This window comes from Alligator mississippiensis, chromosome 8, assembly GCF_030867095.1.
Source record: "Alligator mississippiensis isolate rAllMis1 chromosome 8, rAllMis1, whole genome shotgun sequence".
Lineage (NCBI taxonomy): Eukaryota > Metazoa > Chordata > Crocodylia > Alligatoridae > Alligator > Alligator mississippiensis.
In genome coordinates, this window is record NC_081831.1 from 56,077,318 (window position 1) to 56,096,579 (window position 19,262).

Consider the following 19,262-nt stretch of genomic DNA (forward strand, 5'->3'; position numbering starts at 1 on the left):
ATTTGCAGAATATAATTATTTCAGGGTTGTTTTTTTTAACTTTCCCACAACATAAAGTCTGATTAAAATAAACTAGTTTTATATATCTGATTATAGTTTATATTTTTCTAGTGGTCTGATATAAACATTAAATTCAAACAAGAAAAATTGTGTTCTAAATCCCAAATGTTAAGCACTTAAAAAACATCAACCGACTTGTCTTTCCATTAAATTCATGTAAAAATATGTTTGACATAATTCAACAAGGAGATTAAAAAAATACCAATATTCATATTTCAAGAGAGTTTTAGTAAATACCCTGAATTAAATTTACTGAAAATTATCAGTACTAGTACAACAGAGTAAATAAACTGAAAAACAAAAAGCAATATTTTTCTGAAAAACACTTCTAAACTAATTAGTTTATTAAAGACCAAATGATTACGTCACGTAAAAAATGATAATAATCAAAATTAGAATACTAACAAACTTTCAGTGAATACATTCCTAGAATCAACCTAAATGAGAAAAACTCAAAAAAATTACCCTTGGGAGTGCAAGAGATGCGTTTTATTGTATGCTCATTACGATGAGTAACACATTTAGAAATAATAATCCCACATAACAGTGACAATCTTATTTTACAGCGTGTACATCATTTTTTACAGCCACATAAAACACGTATTTTTCTAAGAGATTTCCCAATTTAACTTTCTGAAGTTTAGAAATATAAAAAAAATTTATTCTCAAGGAACTGATTCTCATCTGGTGCAAAAACAATATGAACATTATCTGAAACACAAAGCCACAATATAGCATGAAGTAAAGTTACAATTTATCATGTGAACAGCTGTGTGCAAACATGAAGCAACTAAAAAAAGTAAAAAAAGTACACATTATATGCATAACATTTATGAACAGGTTTTTCATTAAATAGCCCTAGACCAGCTTGTTATATTAAGCGCCATTTGATTTGCAGCATGCTAACACAAAGCATTGTTTAAAGGGATGCATATTTTAAATGTATACACTGTAAACTGAAGATCCACCTCCAAACTCTAGTGGCAGCATATTTTTCTGGTTAAATACTGCATATATACTTTCTTACAGATTGAAAATGCATGTTTATAGTATGGTATAGATTTTTTTTTAAAGAATTGATTAAAAGGTGCAATTTAATGTCTATACTGAAAACTTTATATTAGCAGGTAGGACTATAACAGCCATACCTGTGATGAACACTGCCTTAAATAACCTCTAAATATTTTGTCTTTTAATTCAAGAAAACTATTCTGTTCTTTGAATTTGAATACTTTTTTTTCTTAGAGAAGATTGTGAAATAGCAAGAAAAAAAGGTGTTGTCTCAACACTGTCAGCTGCATCCATTTTCCTTAAAAATAAAATCAGATTCAAGGTTAATTTTGTCATATGTGCCATACTCAACAACATTCAACTGTAGTTTCAGATAAAAAAGGGAAATTATATACATATACATCTTTATCCCTAGCACCAGAACACCACCTTTGAGCTCATAACATAATGCTATATTTTAAACATCATATCCTGCAATAAAATAGGTTAGCAGCTCTGAAAATTGTTTTAAAAAATTACTCATTGAACCTAAACTAATGAAGGAAACAAAAAGGTTCCCCAATGAAATGTTAAAAAATGGGACAAACCCCCCAAATTGACCAAATCTGGAATACAATTCCCAGGCACAATTTAAAAACATTATGACCATGTGATTGATTTATATTTTTTTCTTTTCAAAAATGCATAAGTTAGACTTGGTTGCCTTAGCAAACAGTTTGTAATAATCCCACCAGTCTGAATTGTTTGCATGTTGGAGACAAATGCTGTTATTGACAAAAAGGGTAGGTAACACAATCATCTTCATTTTGTCTTCTACAGCTTAACATATAATACTAGTAAATAGAAGACATTCTGCAACCATTCTGTAACCTTTCAGACATTCATCCACCCTTCTGCATTCTATAGTGCTCTTTAGGTTCTGATAAGCAACAATCATAGGGCTATGAGATCCCCTGTCAACCCTAATACTTTTAAGACTTTTAATACAAAGAATGTAAAGTTATGATTTAATATCAAGCTTTGAAACCAGGAGAAACAGTTCATGAGATTTTTTTCCCCAATTAGCATATCAGTTTTTAAATTTCTTCCTTCTCAAGATGATATATTACATTATGGCCTCTTTGTGGTGCCTCATTATATGTTGATTTTTTTCTGATGGTCTACGGAATCCCTTTTTGCAGTATTCACACCTGTGTGGATAGTCTTTTGTATGTATTGATATTACATGTCGCTTGAAGCCCGATGCATCCGTGGTGCTATATTCACAATACTGGCACTGATAAACTTTTCTTCCACTGTGGGTCTTCATGTGCTTCTTAAGTTCAATTTGCTGCCTAAATCCTCTTTTGCACCTTTTGCATTTAAAAGGGAGGTCCTTGGTGTGAACTGAGAGGATATGCCCACTAAGTACAAAAGGATCTGAAGTTTTAAAGTCACAGTGTCTACACTGATGTATCTTTTTACCTTTGTGGGTTTCACTATGTTTTTTGAGCTCAGATGGACGATGAAAGCCTTTTTCACACACCTCACATTTATGGGGAAAGTCTTTTGTGTGAACTGAAATAATGTGCCGTTTCAAGTCACTTGAGTTTGTACTCTTATGGTCACAATGTGGGCACTGATGAGTCTTATGTCCTTGAAACAACTCTGTGTGCTCCTGAAGTTCTTTTTCATCTGCGAATGCCTGGGGACAGTGCTCACACTTGAATGGTAAGTCTGTCCCATGTTTAGTTTTGATGTGTGTTTTCAGATTGGACTGATCAGCACATCGGAAGACACAGTGCTGACACTGATATGGCTTTTCCCCTGTGTGGGTCCTCATATGCTTTTTAAGCTCAGAGGGATGACGGAATCCTTTCCCACACTCAACACAAACATGGGGGAAGTTCTTGCTGTGAACTGCTAGCAGATGTCTGTTGAGCAATCCCTGCTCTGCAGTCTCATAGTCACAATATTTGCACTTGTGTATCTTAGGCTCCTTGTCCCTCAATATTAATTTATTAGAACTCAATGGGCTGGCCTCTCTGTATCTTCTTGTATATTCTGTAAACTCATGGGATTTGTCAACTTTGTTTATGAGTTTATGGCTTTCCAGATGATTGTGGAAACTAACTTTCTTGTTAGTTGTAAAGTCACAGTCTGTACACTGATATTTCTTCTTAATCATATGATCTGGATGGTTCTTCATATGCCTTTTCAAGAATCCTCTGGATTTAAATTTTTTTCCACATATGTGACATGGATAAACTGTTAAAGGCTGTCCATCAGGACCTATTATAACAGCTGTTTTCAAAACAAAAAGAAAAAAATTATGAAGAAAACAGAACAATTAATGAAAGAAAAAAACAGCTTGATATCAGTGAAGCACTGTTCTAGATCACACAGTTAAAACATTATGCAGAAAGTAAATAGTTTAGCAGTTTTAAAACAACCAAACTAAAAACATTTACAATGCATGTATTTTGGAGAAAATCGAGAATTTAATGCTATCATAAAGGCGTTAGGATTGGTGACATTTTTAGAGTATGGACCATAAATGAACAGAGAGACTGTCTAAACTCTCTCTCCCCCATTCTTAAGTCTATCTCCTCCATTTATATTCAGGAATTGCTCACATACATAGGAAAGTAGAATATTCTTGGTTGTTTTTAATGCAATCTGCTAGCTACAAAATTGGTAATGCCAGCACTGTGTCCCAAGCAGAAATCTGCAGATCAACAGTAAAATAAGCTATGGATAAGAATTCTGCCACTATTAAGAATTAAGTGTTTCTTCATGTTAAACAAATAAAATAATCAATTAAGGATATTTTACCTGTTTGCCACTGCCTGGCTTCTCCCCTCCTCCTTCTCTTGATTTTTTGTTTAAGCACTCTATTTGTGCTAATGCTATCACAGATCTGCAGGTACTGTGTTGCATTACCATTTTTGTTTTCTAACCTTGCATCCAAGTTATTTCCTGAAATTAAAAATAAGAAACAATAAAAGCCATGAGTTTCTTCTTGGACTGAGGTGACTGGACAAGTAACAGCAAATGATTTTTTAAAATTTAAATGTAAAAGTGTTTCCTATATAAAGGAATGGGCAAGCTTATATTTTAAAAGGTTAATATTTGACTTGGTTCTCGTAAGAGATTTAGCATACCATCATTTAACCATTCTGATTTGTTTTGGACTTTGTTTTTTACATCAATCCATTCATTTCAGCTGATTATTTTGGTACTTTCCTTCACCCTTTCAGACTTATTTTCTCTTCCCTTGTTACAGAACTATACTAAAAAATAGCAGCAAAGCGCATTTCTGAATGCCTCTGCTACATTTAGGACTGTTTTAATTTTTCAATGAGTACCATGAACATGGCACCTTTCCCCATATGCATCATAAACATGTTTGGTAAGCATTCAACTTATTATGACAACTACTAAGTAGAAAATGTTCATTTAAGTCAAGAGATGTGACTTAAACATCAACTGAAAAACTTGAAATACAAATTTCTGCATTTCCAAAGATGGACAATAGCAAAGTAGTCTGTGCTCCTGTACCAACTGTAATTTAACATCCTCACCTGTTGCTTGTCCATCTTCATACCTCCTTGGCAGCCGTCTTTCATCTCCTGTAGAAAATAATATTTTACTAATTCACAAACAGAAATGGTATCAGATTTTCAAAGCTATTTAGCTAGAAAAGAATAATCACTATCTCTACAATAAGTGCAGTTCAAGATGTTTTGTCCACAGACTCCACCCATAAATGCATGTATGAGCGCCAGAAATTAAAAAAAAAAATCAGAATCTTTTTGAATAGCCAAGTATATTGGAGTACACTTGTGCCACCCTCCTGCCTGCCACAGCCACAGGCATGAAATGCAAAATGTGGCCACATCCTTAACTTAGTTCCTTTACCAATATCAGTAAAGAATCCAACAAGAAGCAGTAGGGGTAGATGATGAAGCCTACATGGACAGCACATCTTGAAGTACCACAAACACAGTGGGGTTAATAACCATGCTTTGAGTATATACATTCAGATTCAATTCATCAGGACCAACACCCAGCATCCCTACTTGAACAGGATTTGCAGAATCAACCTACTAACTAAAGAGCACATGATCTGAACACATGAACCAAGCAACAGAGTGGGAGGCAGTGTTAAAAGTTGAAGCATGTTTTGCTACATTTGAATCATTCTCAGCTCATTCACATGTAACAATAAGAAGGTAACAGCTGCTGCTCTTCTGAAATGTTCCCCTTTGAAAAGGGCTCCAAATGTACATGCATCCACACAGAGAGCGGGACGTGTATTTAGAACTCTAAACCATAGATTTACATACCTCTGGTAAAGGGTACTAGCAAGGCAGGGTAAAGCAGCTGCTTGAGGATTAGTGGAATGAGCTTTAATTTATTCTGTGCTCAGTTCATCTTAGCTGAATCTTACACTTTGTATAATGGACGATTTACTTTTGTCTTGACAAACAATGTGGATTGGCCCTCAGGAGACCATAAAGGTCAATCCTTAATCCTCTCAATACCCTGCCTAAGTATCTCCTGGGCAGCTTGTTTTGATCCAAATAATAATACACTGCTTAAGTGCACAGGAACTCTTCAACCCCAGTATCTACTTAGTACCTTATTTGTAATGATAACTTACTTAATAGCATCTGTCTGTCTTGTGGGACAACAGAATCATGCCAAGTGAGACATCAGCTTGCTGAACGTAATCCCTGCTTGAAAGATAAACTGAAACTGGAGTGACCTCTCCAGGGTGCAAAAGCCCGGGCAGTGTATATGGAGACTCTGAGCTGCCCACACACCAGCGTGCCCATCCCTCCACCCCACCAGCCTTGCTGATTTAAAACAAAGGAAAGGCAGGTGCCGGTACGTTTGCAACCAACTTGGTGGCAGGAGCTGCTGAAGCAAAGGAGATTATTCATTTGTCCATCTATTGGGGCTCCACTCCTAGACTGGCTGCCGACCAGTGTTAGAGAGAACCCAATGCTAATCTAAAACAAACACCCCCAAAGAAGCAAAATTTTGTCATCAGAAGCTTCAGCTATTGAGTTAAATAGCTGCTGTGTACTATGTTTTCCCTAGAAGATTAGTCAGATAAACACAAATCAAGCTTTTCATCATTGGCCTTTAACAAACAAGACAGTTATGGCACTGTAATTATAATTTGCTACAGTAAAACAGACAAGGTCTGGCCAATGCTGCTATGAGAAGCATAGAGGACCCTGAGAAACACTGAGTTCAGGTAGTGAATGGATAGTCTGGGGGAAAAACATACAGGCTTTCTTTTGTTTAATCCCTAAATACACACTAATTAGAGCACACAACCTCATACACAGTCTAACACACGAAATACTCCATCCTTATGAAATACAGTTTTGGTTGGGGCCTTCTATGAGGGCCCATTTCTCCACTATTCCTCCTAGCTTATGCTATAACTCCTACAAAGACTGACTTCACATATATAAGCGTGCAGAGAGTCATGAAGGGAACCTAACTGGCTAGTCAACACTGAGACAGGCATTCCACTGCTTACCTGAGTAAGATCTACCTGCCAATTTAACAACTATAGGACTTTTTGAGGAATCGCAGTCAAGCAATCTTTGCTGTGCCTCCTGGGCAGATACACTGCTCCTGACACTGCTCTTGCAAAGGCCAAGAGCTTGCTACCATCTACTGCATGAGACCAAGGTAAGACCACAATGGTTTGTCAAAATGAAATAGCAGTAGTCTTACGAGATCCATTAACTATGGAACCACTGCTAAACTAGGTATGTCCTTTCCACCTCAAATACAATTGCACCAATGAACCCAAAACAAATCCATGTGCATTTTTGTTTTTACTTAAACAAGTACCAGAATTGCAAAGTTGCTTTTTTTTTTTTAAAGGAATCAGACACTCTGGGCAAATTCTATGCATATCAGCCAATATCCAAGACATGGTAAGTAGGTAGGAAGGTAACCATAATTGTCAGAACATCAACAATCATGCTTGGGGCAAAGGAGTGGCCAAAGGATGTCTCTTGGTACTGGCAGCAAGATGTTGGGAAGGAGCCAAGGTTGTGGATCAGGTGCATGTGTGTCTGTCACCACTATATTCCACCTCATATTCTATAAGCTGCAGTGAAATGAAGTTGTTCTCAGGAGGATCTGGATATAGATCCTTTCAAAGATCTGGGTTTGGTAGCACAAGTATTCAGTCTAGAGAGGGACCTATAAAATCTCTGGTTAATAATGGTTGTGAGGCAGGAGCAGCACATGGGTGAATACCTGGTGGGGAGACTGTTATATAGGGCCCCAATGATCTTATGGTTTTCCTCAGGAGCTTTCCAAGGCTTCTACTGACCTTTCCACAGAGAAGAAAGGGTGAGAGTTTGAGGGAAGATGGTCTGTTCAACTCCTCATTTGAGGAGGAAAAAGAATGCCTTTCTTTTAGCCAAAATGCAGTACTGTCTGGTATGCTGTTATGGAATTATTTCCAGCAACTGTTTGAAGATAACTCCTGTGCTCCCTCTAAATTGGTCTAGAACTGACCTGATTGGCACTTCTTGATATCTTTCAAAGTGTCACTGCAGAAAGCTTTTGAATTAGATACTGGGTCAGTACCAAGGAAGTGGTTAGAGCCAAAGTGATAGCTCCCAACACAGAGCTACTTTGTGCTGGAGTGCCTGATATTGAGGATGGCAGTACCAACATACTCATATGTTGGAAGCTTCAGTGCTGTAATGAGCATCCTACCATAATCCAGGAACAGCATGCTCCTTGGTATAAAGAGAAATCACTAGTGCTAGTTTGTCCTGTGATGTAGGTTTACTGGACAGAAACTCCACTTTCAGATAAGGAAGTCTTAGGGGAAGCTTTCCATCCCCAGTTAGGAGAACAGGGCAGGATTAATTTCCATGTCTATTTTAGCCCTTAGATTAATTCTCCTGAGGTTGCCTGGAAACTTGGGGGTAGCATCTTAATTTACAATGGGGGAACTCAATGCTTGTGGCTGACCTGGTTCCTTGAGATTTTCAAAGGATCTGAGTATGACCATATCCAAGATAACAGACATCCCCCCCATCATTTTCAAACTTTGCCACATAAGCAGGGTGGATTTGATTCATTGGTTAGGAAGCCTTGATTTAAATCACTGTTTTCTACAAAAAGAGCATTCTTGTTGCTTGATATCCTTTATTCATTTAGCTTCTTGAAACTTTGCACTTTGAGAGAGGTAAGGGCTTGGCTCTGTGTATACAAACTTGCAGAAAGATAAAAAGGCTGATGGGTAGGTAATCAGCTGTTATCTCTCATCTCCATATACTGCTGTAAACAAGGATGTTATTTCTGGAGAGACAAATCCACAGTTTGAGAACTGAAATTAAGCATCACAGATATGTTTAATGGGATCTTCTAGACTGAACACCAAATCCCATTGGTTACAGTGGTTTTCTTTAATCTTTATTAATCTACAGAGGAGTCTCTGGGAACCCCATAAAATTGGGCCCCTAATACAGTCCATGGCCTATTGTGACCTATTTATAAAACCTTTTAAAAAAAGTTACATGAATATATTGCTTTAACATATATCTTAAATTAAAACTATCTTTATACAGGTTTATTTTTTAAAAACACATCCTAACAATATTTTTTTAATGATTAAATAAAAAAAATTGATTTAAATTAAAAAATCCAAATTTTTTTTAAGAGAGTTGATTTTTATCCATCCTGCACATGAGAGGAACACATCTTAAATCCTCTTGATTCAATACTATACATTTTTAATTCTTGTACAGATGGGAGTAGATAAACACTGGAACAGTAAAACCTATTGACACAAACCTCTGCCCAGAACCAGACTAAAAAATGTACTAACGCTATTAACAAAATCTAACCCTAACTATAGAAGTTCATTAGCTAACTCATTTGGAGTAAGGAATGTAGACAAGAGGTTTCTGTCTCTCTCATGTGGAAAAAAGATAAAAGAAGTGAACATGGGTTAAGCCAACCCCCCCACCCTTACACTCCTGGCTGTCAGAAATAACAGAATGGGTAACGAATAGGTCTGACCCAGACACAACTATTCTAATTAATCCAATGTAATGGAAAATGTATGTACTAAGAAAGATATTTCTGTGGAAAATGATGCAAAGTAATAATTTTATTTATTGCAGAGTTCTCCATCCTGAACTCCTTTGACAAGGATGTTAAACTATACAATAACTATATGCTGAGCATTCACAGACCTGCTTTCATGTACAGATTATGGTATACAACCCTTAGTATTGAATACTTCAAACCCAATTTCTTTCTTGCATGGGTGCGGGCCCAAATATATAATTTTTCTGTACAAGAACTAGGTGCACATGAAAGTTCAAACTTACTTATTTATCATGTTTCTTGATACATCAGTGCTTGCTTAAATAAAGCAATATGAAGTTCCATGGCATGCCTAAGGAGGGTCTGTTTGTTACACATATTCTTGTTTTGGACTTAAAATGTTTTTCTTGTGGTCCAGAGTGCTCTAAGGTTCAAATACATCAATATAGGATACTCTCATTTATAATATAACTCAGAGATTAACTGAGAATATATTCTGTTATGTATAGTGTAGATACAAGCCAAAATCCCACAGTATAGAAAATACTTAATAACAACATACAGAGTTTACATGAGTAAAAACTTCCTTACAGGATTTCTACTTTAACTCCTGTTGCAGAAAAAGATGAGGATCAGTTTAATACTACAAATATTTTTAAAATCATGATTTACTTAAAAAGACCAGGGAGAATGAAAGCTCTGTGTTATTTAAGACTATTGAGAATATGTCTATATGCCTATCCCTCAGACTCACCGTGTCCTCTTTCAATGCAACTGTGATAAAACTGGTGTAAACTCTTCACCAGACAGATGTGTATTTTTAACTAATTCTTTCTAACTTCCGCAAGCTTCCACAACCCTTAACATCTGATTTCTCACATGTATGGAAAGCTAAATGCTGGGCTCCTCTTATAAATAATTAAGTTTTCCATTCATAAAGCTGAATATTAAAAAAAAAAAACCCAAACCCATTTTTTAGGATTAAAAAGAGTAACAAAAATGTTAGTTTGAGTTCAGGACCAGCATTTCCCTGCATGCCTGTACTGAGAGGAACTAAGGGTATTCTTTGTAAAAAGTAGATAGCCTCTAACACAGGAGTTCTCTAGTGAACAATTTCACTGTCTTGACTCTTTTATAAAATAACTCATGTCCTGTAAGACAGCTAATTACAGCCCTCCAATGAACTGAATGTATACACAAGTTATAATGATTTCAAAAAGGGTTTGGGACAAAATTAAGGGAAAAAATAGCAAAGGATTCCCACAAAATTCATCTAGTACCCTACCATAAGCAGCAGCCCAAGCAACAGGAACAAAGGTTTTATTCACACCAGACTCTTCAAGCTGTGTGTCAGGAAGTGATGTTGCTTCCTCTTCACCTACAATAACCTCCATATACACTTCATCTGCTATTTCAGCACAGCCTGGATTTAAGGAAAAAATATTATTTAATTAATTTTAATTTATGATTAGCCTAAATTGTCCCTCACTTAAATTAATCCCGTTATTACGATTATTAGCAACTTAAACTAAAAATTTCCTTCCTTTCTATCTTGGTATTTACTGCCCCCTCCAACAATTTATCCAGGATTGTTACATTACTTCATTTATATGCCTTGCTAGTTTTTAAAAAGGAAAAATTCTCCAACAAAAGTTAATTAAAAAAACAACAACATACGTATATATATATACACACACACACATATATATATATATTTGCTGACTTGCTAGTGTGGCAGAACAAGTGCCTCTGGTTTTAATAAAATTTGAAAATTGCTCTGAAATAGTGCTAGCACTTTAAATAAGACTGGTTAAACAGAGCATTACACAAATTCAAAAATGAGAAAGTTGTAAAAAAATAAAAAACCTCAGTGATTTATTGATTTCAGCCATGAACACATTAAATGCAATAAAAATAATGATTCTGTATAACTGGCACACAGTACATTTTATATGACTCTACTTCTTTATAGTTAGATAGCCTGATTTTCTGGTATACAAGACAATTTATCATTTTTATTACTTTAAAGGTGAAATAATAATTCACAAACACAAAAAATATCTTTTTAGAAATGACCTAAATTAGATGCACAGCTTTCATTTCTTGTAAAATTTCTTATTATTCTTACTAATATCTTCATCTTCCTGAGAAGAGTCCTTTACAGCCATGTAAACCATCTTCTCTCGTTGCATTCTACCAACACCTCCCTGCTCGATTACTCCAGCTACAGAATGTCCATTGTGAAAGTCACTCTCTGTGACAATTTCTGTCCCACCTTTAAAAAGAAGAACATAAGCCTAAACAAACAGAAGTATTGTCATGTGATTAATAAAATAAAATTCTGTTTTTTTTTCTCTATTTTAGAACAGACAGGCATTCAATAAAATCCTGATTAACTGCCTTGAAATATATGAACATAATTCTGCCATCAAAAATCCCTAGTCTGACATTCATCAGTGATAGGTCAGACAAAATCCTGTCTTCCTGTATCTGTCCCAACAAATTCAGGGCTTAAATTACTGGATAGTATTATTTAGATGCTAGTGGGTAGCCACAGACCCATTACAAATAAATTTGTTACTTATTCTATAAGTAACTGATCCTGGAGCAAGCTGCAACCCTGGCAAGTCTGCTAGCCAGCATCTAGTCCTGATGAATCATTTAGGATAAAATGTGCTATTACTTTTTCCAAGGACATCAGCATGTGTGTAAGGTTAATCACAAGTCATCATCTCCCCGGCAGCTGCCACTGCTAGGCCTGAATGGACTGATCTGGAGCAGGCATGGGGTGCACCAGGTTGGGGCTCCGCGCATGGGTCCCTGCTGGTGCTGTGGGGCTGGGGCCAGTGGCAGCTGGAAGGAGTCACTGCTGCCTGGGCTGCCTAGAAAGGCAGTCCAGCCACAAAGCTGCCCCGACCCCGCTGTGTGCCCAGGGGGTGGCAGGATGCACCATGGCTGGGTGGCACCTGGGCCACACAAGACCAAAGGACCTGCTGCAGGCTGGATCAGCTCGCAGGCTGTATTTTGCCCACCCCTGCTTTAAACTCAGTGCACCCCTGCACCAACCGCAGTGCATGCTCAGAAGAGGCATCGCATTAGTTTGACCTGGTTTGTCCAATGTCTGTATAGATTAGATGCTTCAGCGGAGCTCTTTATTAATTTTATCAAATGGCTGATAGAATCATCTATTACATAAAAGTACCAGGGGGCCCTGCTGAAGCACCTGATCTCTACAGTGAGGCAGGTCAAACTAATGCAATGCCTCTTCTGGTAAAGCGCTGTTTTGTTTTGTTTTTTCTCCACGTCTGTGAGCAGCCAAAGTGCTCTGATTTTACTAGAATAATACTGCTAGTAAATTTCTCTGTGTAGACAATGCCTGTAAGTATATAAGGGGTGTACATCAGATCTGGGGAAACGCCTGTTCACCAGAGCGCTCCATGGGATGACAAGGTCAAATGGTCACAAACTTCTCCAAGACCGTTTCAGGCTGGACATAAGGAAGAACTTCTTTAGTCCAAGCCCCCAAGGCCTGGAACAGACTGCCGCCAGAGGTGGTACACGCACCTACTCTGGACTCCTTTAAGAGTCAATAGAACATTTATCTTGCTGGGATCCTGTGACCCCAGCTGACTTCCTGCCCCTGGTGCAGGGGGCTGGACTCAATGATCTTCCAAAGTCCCTTCCAGCCCTATTGTCTATGAATCTACGAATCCTGGGGCAAGCCAGTAGGCTGTCTTCTCAACCTGCTCCAACCTCAATTAGTTATCTTGAATAATAACCAACCATACTATAATGTCCATAGGCAGCGAAAGGCCAGGGCTAAGGGAGTTTAGCAAAATGCAGGCAGACCGTGCACACGCTCCAGGCGGCTACGGGGGTGGGGGGGGCGGTGGCACAGAGACAGAAACAAGCAGCTGGAGGGCAAGAACTTAGCCCAGCCCAGGTCAGCAGTGTGTGGAGCAGCGCCCAGCTGAGCAGGTAAATGTGTGGACAGGAATGGGTGTGGGGGATGGAAGGGGGGGCGCACTGTGGGATGCTCACTGCCCAGGTGGCTCGTCCAGGGGCTCGGGGGGGGTCCTGCCACTGCGCGCATCCCTGAGGCAGGCACATGGGATTCGTCCATCCCTCCCCCTCCCCCCAGATCTGTGCTGTTGGCAGGGTGTAGGCAGTTGTTCTGCACCCCACTGCCAGTGCCCCGACCGCTGTGCAACGCCATGTGCCTCCTGCGTGCTGCCTGCACCCCCTGCCCAGCGGTGGGAGGCACACGGCACCAGCAGTGGGGTGTGGTATGTGGCCCGCAGCAGCCGCTGCCCTGCACACACCACAGATCGGGGCGGGGAGGGGGAGCATGTATCCTTTCTGTCTGCCCCGGGGGTGCACACAGCAGCAGGAGCCCTCTGTGCTCCTGGATGAGCCACCCGGGAAACAGGCATCCCACACAACCTGGCCCAGCCCCCCATCCACATCAGCCCCTGCCTTTGCCCCACTCTCTCCCTCTTGGCAGGGACCTTGATTTGACCCCACCATGCCCCTTCCCCACGACAGACTAACTTGCTGGGGGAGGAGGGGGAGAGAGGGGTGCATGCATGCTTGCATGTGCATGCACTCAGCCCCCCCAAATTGTTTTTTCTTCCTCCGTCTATGATAATGTCCGATTGATTTAACAGAGTGAAGCTTGGACAGGCAACGTGTGTGTGTAACCATGCCGTGCCTGCTTTGATCTGCATCAAACTATGGGACAATGAGGTCCATGTCAAATGCAACGTATCAGAAGTCAGAATCCTCTCCTGGTAACTAATCACTGGTTTTCTTAGTGTGAAAGCCTCAATTGAAAAGGGACTGGGAGGGACATCTGAATCTGGCATGTGGTTTGGGAACTGGAACAAAGGAAGAGTGGTAGATGAATATCTGGAATGTGCTTCACAAAACTGCTCTATATATCCTAGAAAAATCAGGAACTGGAATGTTAGCCAAGAAAGCTATAATGGAATGGAGAAAGAATTAGGTACAGATGTACTCCTTGCTCACTGTACCAAGAACCTACCAAACTGAGATTATCCTCATCCAAGCTCCAGGAAAAAGTAAAGGCTGTTTCCAAAAGCGATAAGTGAAGATAGAAGGTCTGGGTAGGGCAGAGCCACTGTGTATGAAGTCTCTGACTTTACTATGAAGGCTTAGAGAAACAATACTGATGGGCAGAGTTAAAAGGGAAGTGCACACTTCACTTCTGTAATATGCTGCTGTAGCCTTTGGGATGAAGGGATAGAGACCCAAAGACTGCAGAGTTGCCCTAATGTCCTTGAGACTGTAAAGTAACTTGTCAGAGGTAGTATTAAATAGTTTACTCCCTTTAAAGAGAAAGGCTTCTACAGTTGTAAGAGACGATGGAAGACAGAAAGAGCACATATTAAATGCATCCAGAGCAGTCTGCAGGAAGATCTTTGCTGTAAGCTGGCCTTCAGCCACAAAATACTTCAGTTCTTCCTGTTGCTGGAGGCAGTTTATCTGTCAACCCAACCATATGTCCCAAACGAAGAAGCTAATTTCTAAAATGGGGCTTTATAATTATCCACACACTCACCTGAGGGCTGGCAGACAAAGAAACATTATGGCCAAAAAAGGCCAAACTTCAAAACCTTTTCAGACAAGGTGGTCTTGATGTTTACCTGATGCTTAGACTTCTCCTGTCCACTTTCATTAAGACACTAGGAGTTGACCAAAATAATCACATGCTTTCACTAAGACCTGGTATTTTTCTATCCCTCTCTTCAAAGTGGGTAAAATAGAAGCCACGTTGCGTTAGTTTTTTTTTGTAGCCTAAAGGAAGATTTAGAACGCAAGATGATTGCATCCAATCTTTCAAGAAGCAGATCTTGAAAGTGATATGGGTGAAGATTTCTTGGAGTAATGTTCATAACCTACAAAGATATTGTATCCAGGGATAATAAGGCATACTGAGGAAAAAAGCAGATGAGAGCATACAAGGATCGTTACTCCTTCAAGGGTCTTGGTTCTTTTGTATTCCTTAAGTACTCCTCTCTCTATTCTCTGATGGACTCCCATTGTCTTCGCTCTTTGGTGCATCTCAGAGAAAAGGGTAAGAATACATTAACCCCATTCATTGGGGGCACAGTTCTGCCTGGGATGAAGGTCTGCACAGTACTGGATCAGGGAGCATCATGGCTTGGAGATATTTCACATACTCCATGAAGGCTTTACTACCCAGCTTATGGACAGGTTATCAGTTACAGTGAATTGTGGGATGTCTGATATCTAGATCAGAGCTGTCCAGCTTTGGAGTATCTGGGGGCTGCATGCTTTGTAGGCTGCACCTGTGTGAGTCCCTCAGGTCATGTGCTACATGGGTCCTCTACTGGGTTGCTAGCAGCTTCCCCCCCAGCACTTGGGTCCCTTGTCCCCCAGCCATACCACCCTGGCATGCCCCCAGGGGCAGGAGCAGAAAGCGAAAGCTGGAGGTGGGAATATGGACGCCTGGAGACCTTCATGGCAGCAGCCTCTAGAGAGTGTGTGTGGGGAAGGGGGAGAGCTGGCACCTGGGTAAGAGCCCACAGGCTGTAAATTAACTCCTCAGGGGCTGCCAGTTGAACAACCCTGATCTAAGTATCTGATGGCAAAGTGAGAGCCAGTGATAAAGTATAAGCACTAAGTAGTGGGAGGCAAGGTAGTGGATGATCCCAGAGAGCAAAGTCCAACACAGTGCTGGAACAGCATGGTCCTCAGGAGATGAGAAAACAATTGGTACCAGTGTGTTTTCAGTGCTAGAGCGCGTAACAAGAGTGTCAGAACTGTGGATTTTGGAGAAATGCGCCCATAGAGAAGTTTAGAGCTTCCTGCTTATATGCATGATTCCAGGATATGGTGTTTCGTTCCACCGGCCAAACCCCTTGATAGCACAAAGGCATGAAGAGTGAGGGCTATGAACAGAATCTACACTAAGGAAAAGTTAATTGTTTCAAGGAAGGATGAGGCTGATTTTTCTCAAGCTCCTTAGGAAAAAATACCGAAGTTTCCATGGATTTTTTTCAGCAAGAAAAAAACGGTTGGCCAGGATGTTGTGTGCTTTCCTTCCTCCTCTGCCATTTCTTGGCTTCCTGAGCAAGACAGTTGACCATCTAAGCCCTCAAAGAATATCTATCAACAGCTATTTTAAGCCACCAGACAGAAGTAAAATGAAAGGAAAAACTAAAATAATTTGACTAACTAGATGAGGGGAAAAAAATTATTCCCTTATCTAGAAGAGAGAGAGGTAGTTGGATGCACTAGTTTAAATTCAGGCAGAAGGCAGGGTAGAGACGCACCTTGTAGACTAACTGAATCAGAGATATATAACCTTTTGTGAGCTAGCATCTGATGAAGTGAACTCTTGGTCATGAAAGCATATGCATCTCTGATTCAATTAGTCTATAAGGTGTATCTCTACACTGTCCAACTAGAAAAGCCCATGGAAGGTAAGAACAACCCAAGTAGTGGTTACAGGTGCTCCACCCCTCACAATAGCCTGACTACGGCAGTCTGAATAGAATGAGAAGTACAGGCAAAGACTGAATGAATACTGCTATTCAAACAGAATGCTAAACTTGTGGACTATATGCCCCAAAGTACGAAATCTGTACGAACCCTCAGAGAATGTTATGCCATACTCCATAAAATGAGGGAAAAAATATTTTTAAGCCACAGGCCAGAATAACTTGGCTCAAGTCCAGCATGTGCTGAGTGGCTTGGGCAGTGTCTCAGCAGTAAGGGGGAGTCTGCCAATGTCTGAGCTGAGAGCTATGCTGATGTTACTTCTCCCAGTCTCCCAGTTCCCAGCCAGGGCACAGGTACAGCTTCCAGCTGGAGAGGAACTGCATTGGGGCTGAGCAGCTAGGAACTGTGTCCATGCTGCTGCTTCTCCCTGACCCCCAGCTCCTCAGCTGCAGCACAGATGCAGTTTCCAGCTGATGGGAAGCTGTGTGGCAGCCAGGAAGCTGCAAGCTGTGTTCAAACTGTTGTTGCTTCTCCCTGCACCCTACCTCCCTCCCAACTACAATGCAGGTATAGCTGAAAGCTCTCAACCCCCAGCTCAGCTCCCCACTGGCTGGAAGCTGTCCCCATGCTGCAGCGGCAGAGCAGGAGGTGGGGAGAAGCGTGACGACGCAGGTGTAGCTTCTAGCTGCCCAGCCCCCACACAGGTGTGGACAGATGCAAAACTCTGGCTCCACAGGCTGGATCTAGCCCATGAGCTGTATGTTGCTAACCCCTGCCATAAAACATTTGATTTAATTATAAAGAGAAGCAAACATTTTCAACTACTATGTGACCAAACAGAATTTAAGATAGATACCTATTTCAACATCATCCTCAGCTTCAGCTTTAAATATATATACTTTTATAACTTCTGAACCAAAACCATCATCTTTAGCAACATCATCATTTGAAACCTCAGTGCTGATTTTTAAGGGTGCGCTTCCAATATGGTCCAATTTTTCTCCAACATCATCCACTGTAAAAATGCAAAAACAAACAAAAAAGTGATAGTGAGGTTCAAACACAATTTTTAAAAATTAAAATGTTAGTAATATTTCCTTCATCCCACATGTACGCACACACACAGAAGGTCTATATTCTGAGATGCAAGATCCACTGGAACTGGCTTTAATGTAAGCCAGATTCTTTTTCAATATGTTCCAGGCCATTTAAATAAATCCAACAATTTCACTATCAACCTTTTAGTAAATTCAGGACAAAAACTTTACTATAAAATAAACTTCATAAGAAAAAGCATGATTAAATCATGTAAATAGTATACAGATATTGTTCTATGTTAAGCCTAGATGATACATGAGTAAATAAAGTGCAATATACATACATAAATACACACATTGCATATGTGTGTATATCTATATCTATAAAAATATAAAATAGATATGATATTTTGGGCAGTTGAACATTTTGAAAATTTCAGATGTGAAGACAGTTTTGGGTTGTTTTTGTGAATTCTATTATTGGCAACTAGCAGCTGCTATTCTTACCAAATGTACATTTGGCTAATAACGAGTGACTTGCAGAATGAAAAGAGTAAATAGTACACTGTTGATAAATCCTGCAAATAGGACGTTCCCTAAAAACTTACAATGTAACAAAGATTAAAGTACTTCAGGTCTTTAGCTTGGTATCTTCTGAGACAGTATTTGGATGTATTTCCAACTACTTCAAGTTGAGTTACCAATATATTTTATGTCTACATCTAAAAATTAAGCAATATTTAATCTATTTAGTCAAAAGGAATTTTTATTAAATCAATTAAATAATTATGTTCCAACCCCTACTAGGTGGAATATTATGAGTTTTGATAATGTAGGTGTTTACATATATATCGCCTGATTTTCACAGTAAAGGACAGTTAAACCCTGATCACAAAGGCATGTATCTGCAAACATCTTTACTATTTATGTATCGGTAGCACACTGCTTACTCTCTCTGGTGAAATGCACCCCAGTGCAAAGGTCCGGCAAAAGGCCACTGCTCCACTGAATACCCATTGAAGCCCTCATAACAAGGATGATTTCTGATCTGAAAGAAAATGTAATCCCTATCTTTTCTAATATGCACATATTTTTAATTATGTATACCTATTATATTAGACATGTACAAATATATATATTTTTAAAAAGAAATGTAAGAAACAACAGCAGGTTATTTCTTTATGACTTTGCATACTGTCTACTGTGAATGTCATTTAGTAATATTTACTAAACTGTAGCCAGCTTTTTTAGTGAACCTCATGACATTCAGGATCCTGCTACACATTCAAATTAAAGCTAGGTAGAAACCAGCTATAGAGTTGTCACATATTTCCAAGCACTAACTTTATAGCTGGTTGACTTTTTTTACAGCTAGACAGTCATTTTTAAGGTGTAATAATTATTTTGCACCTTGTGGCTGGTGTAAATTTATTGTGCAATTAACCAATTAATTGTGTGATTATTGCTTTGCACTTGCGGACGGTCTTTCTTTCCATGTTTGACTAGTCTAAATTTATGGCTTGATTAAGCACTTAATTGTGTAATATATGTAATGTGTAGCAGGGGCCTCAGAAGATACAG

The 19,262-nt window shown here is 39.4% G+C and overlaps 1 protein-coding gene across 3 annotated transcripts in view; it reads right to left on the bottom strand.

Annotated features, from left to right (window-relative positions):
- Positions 1 to 534: 534 nt before the first annotated feature.
- Positions 535 to 19,262, bottom strand: part of ZNF711 (zinc finger protein 711) — a 50,902-nt gene continuing 32,174 nt past the window's right edge. The window contains exons 3-9 of one of the 3 annotated variants that reach the window (XM_014607225.3): positions 18,632 to 18,729; positions 17,501 to 17,659; positions 11,285 to 11,431; positions 10,442 to 10,579; positions 4,635 to 4,682; positions 3,886 to 4,029; positions 535 to 3,354 (exon numbers count right to left, since the gene is read on the bottom strand). In XM_014607225.3, coding sequence (XP_014462711.2) covers positions 2,177 to 3,354; positions 3,886 to 4,029; positions 4,635 to 4,682; positions 10,442 to 10,579; positions 11,285 to 11,431; positions 17,501 to 17,659; positions 18,632 to 18,729 — 1,912 coding nt within the window. In that variant the 3' untranslated portion in view covers positions 535 to 2,176. The remainder of the gene's footprint in view (positions 3,355 to 3,885; positions 4,030 to 4,634; positions 4,683 to 10,441; positions 10,580 to 11,284; positions 11,432 to 17,500; positions 17,660 to 18,631; positions 18,730 to 19,262) is intronic. The other 2 variants (XM_006261885.4, XM_014607224.3) reach the window with 2 other exon arrangements.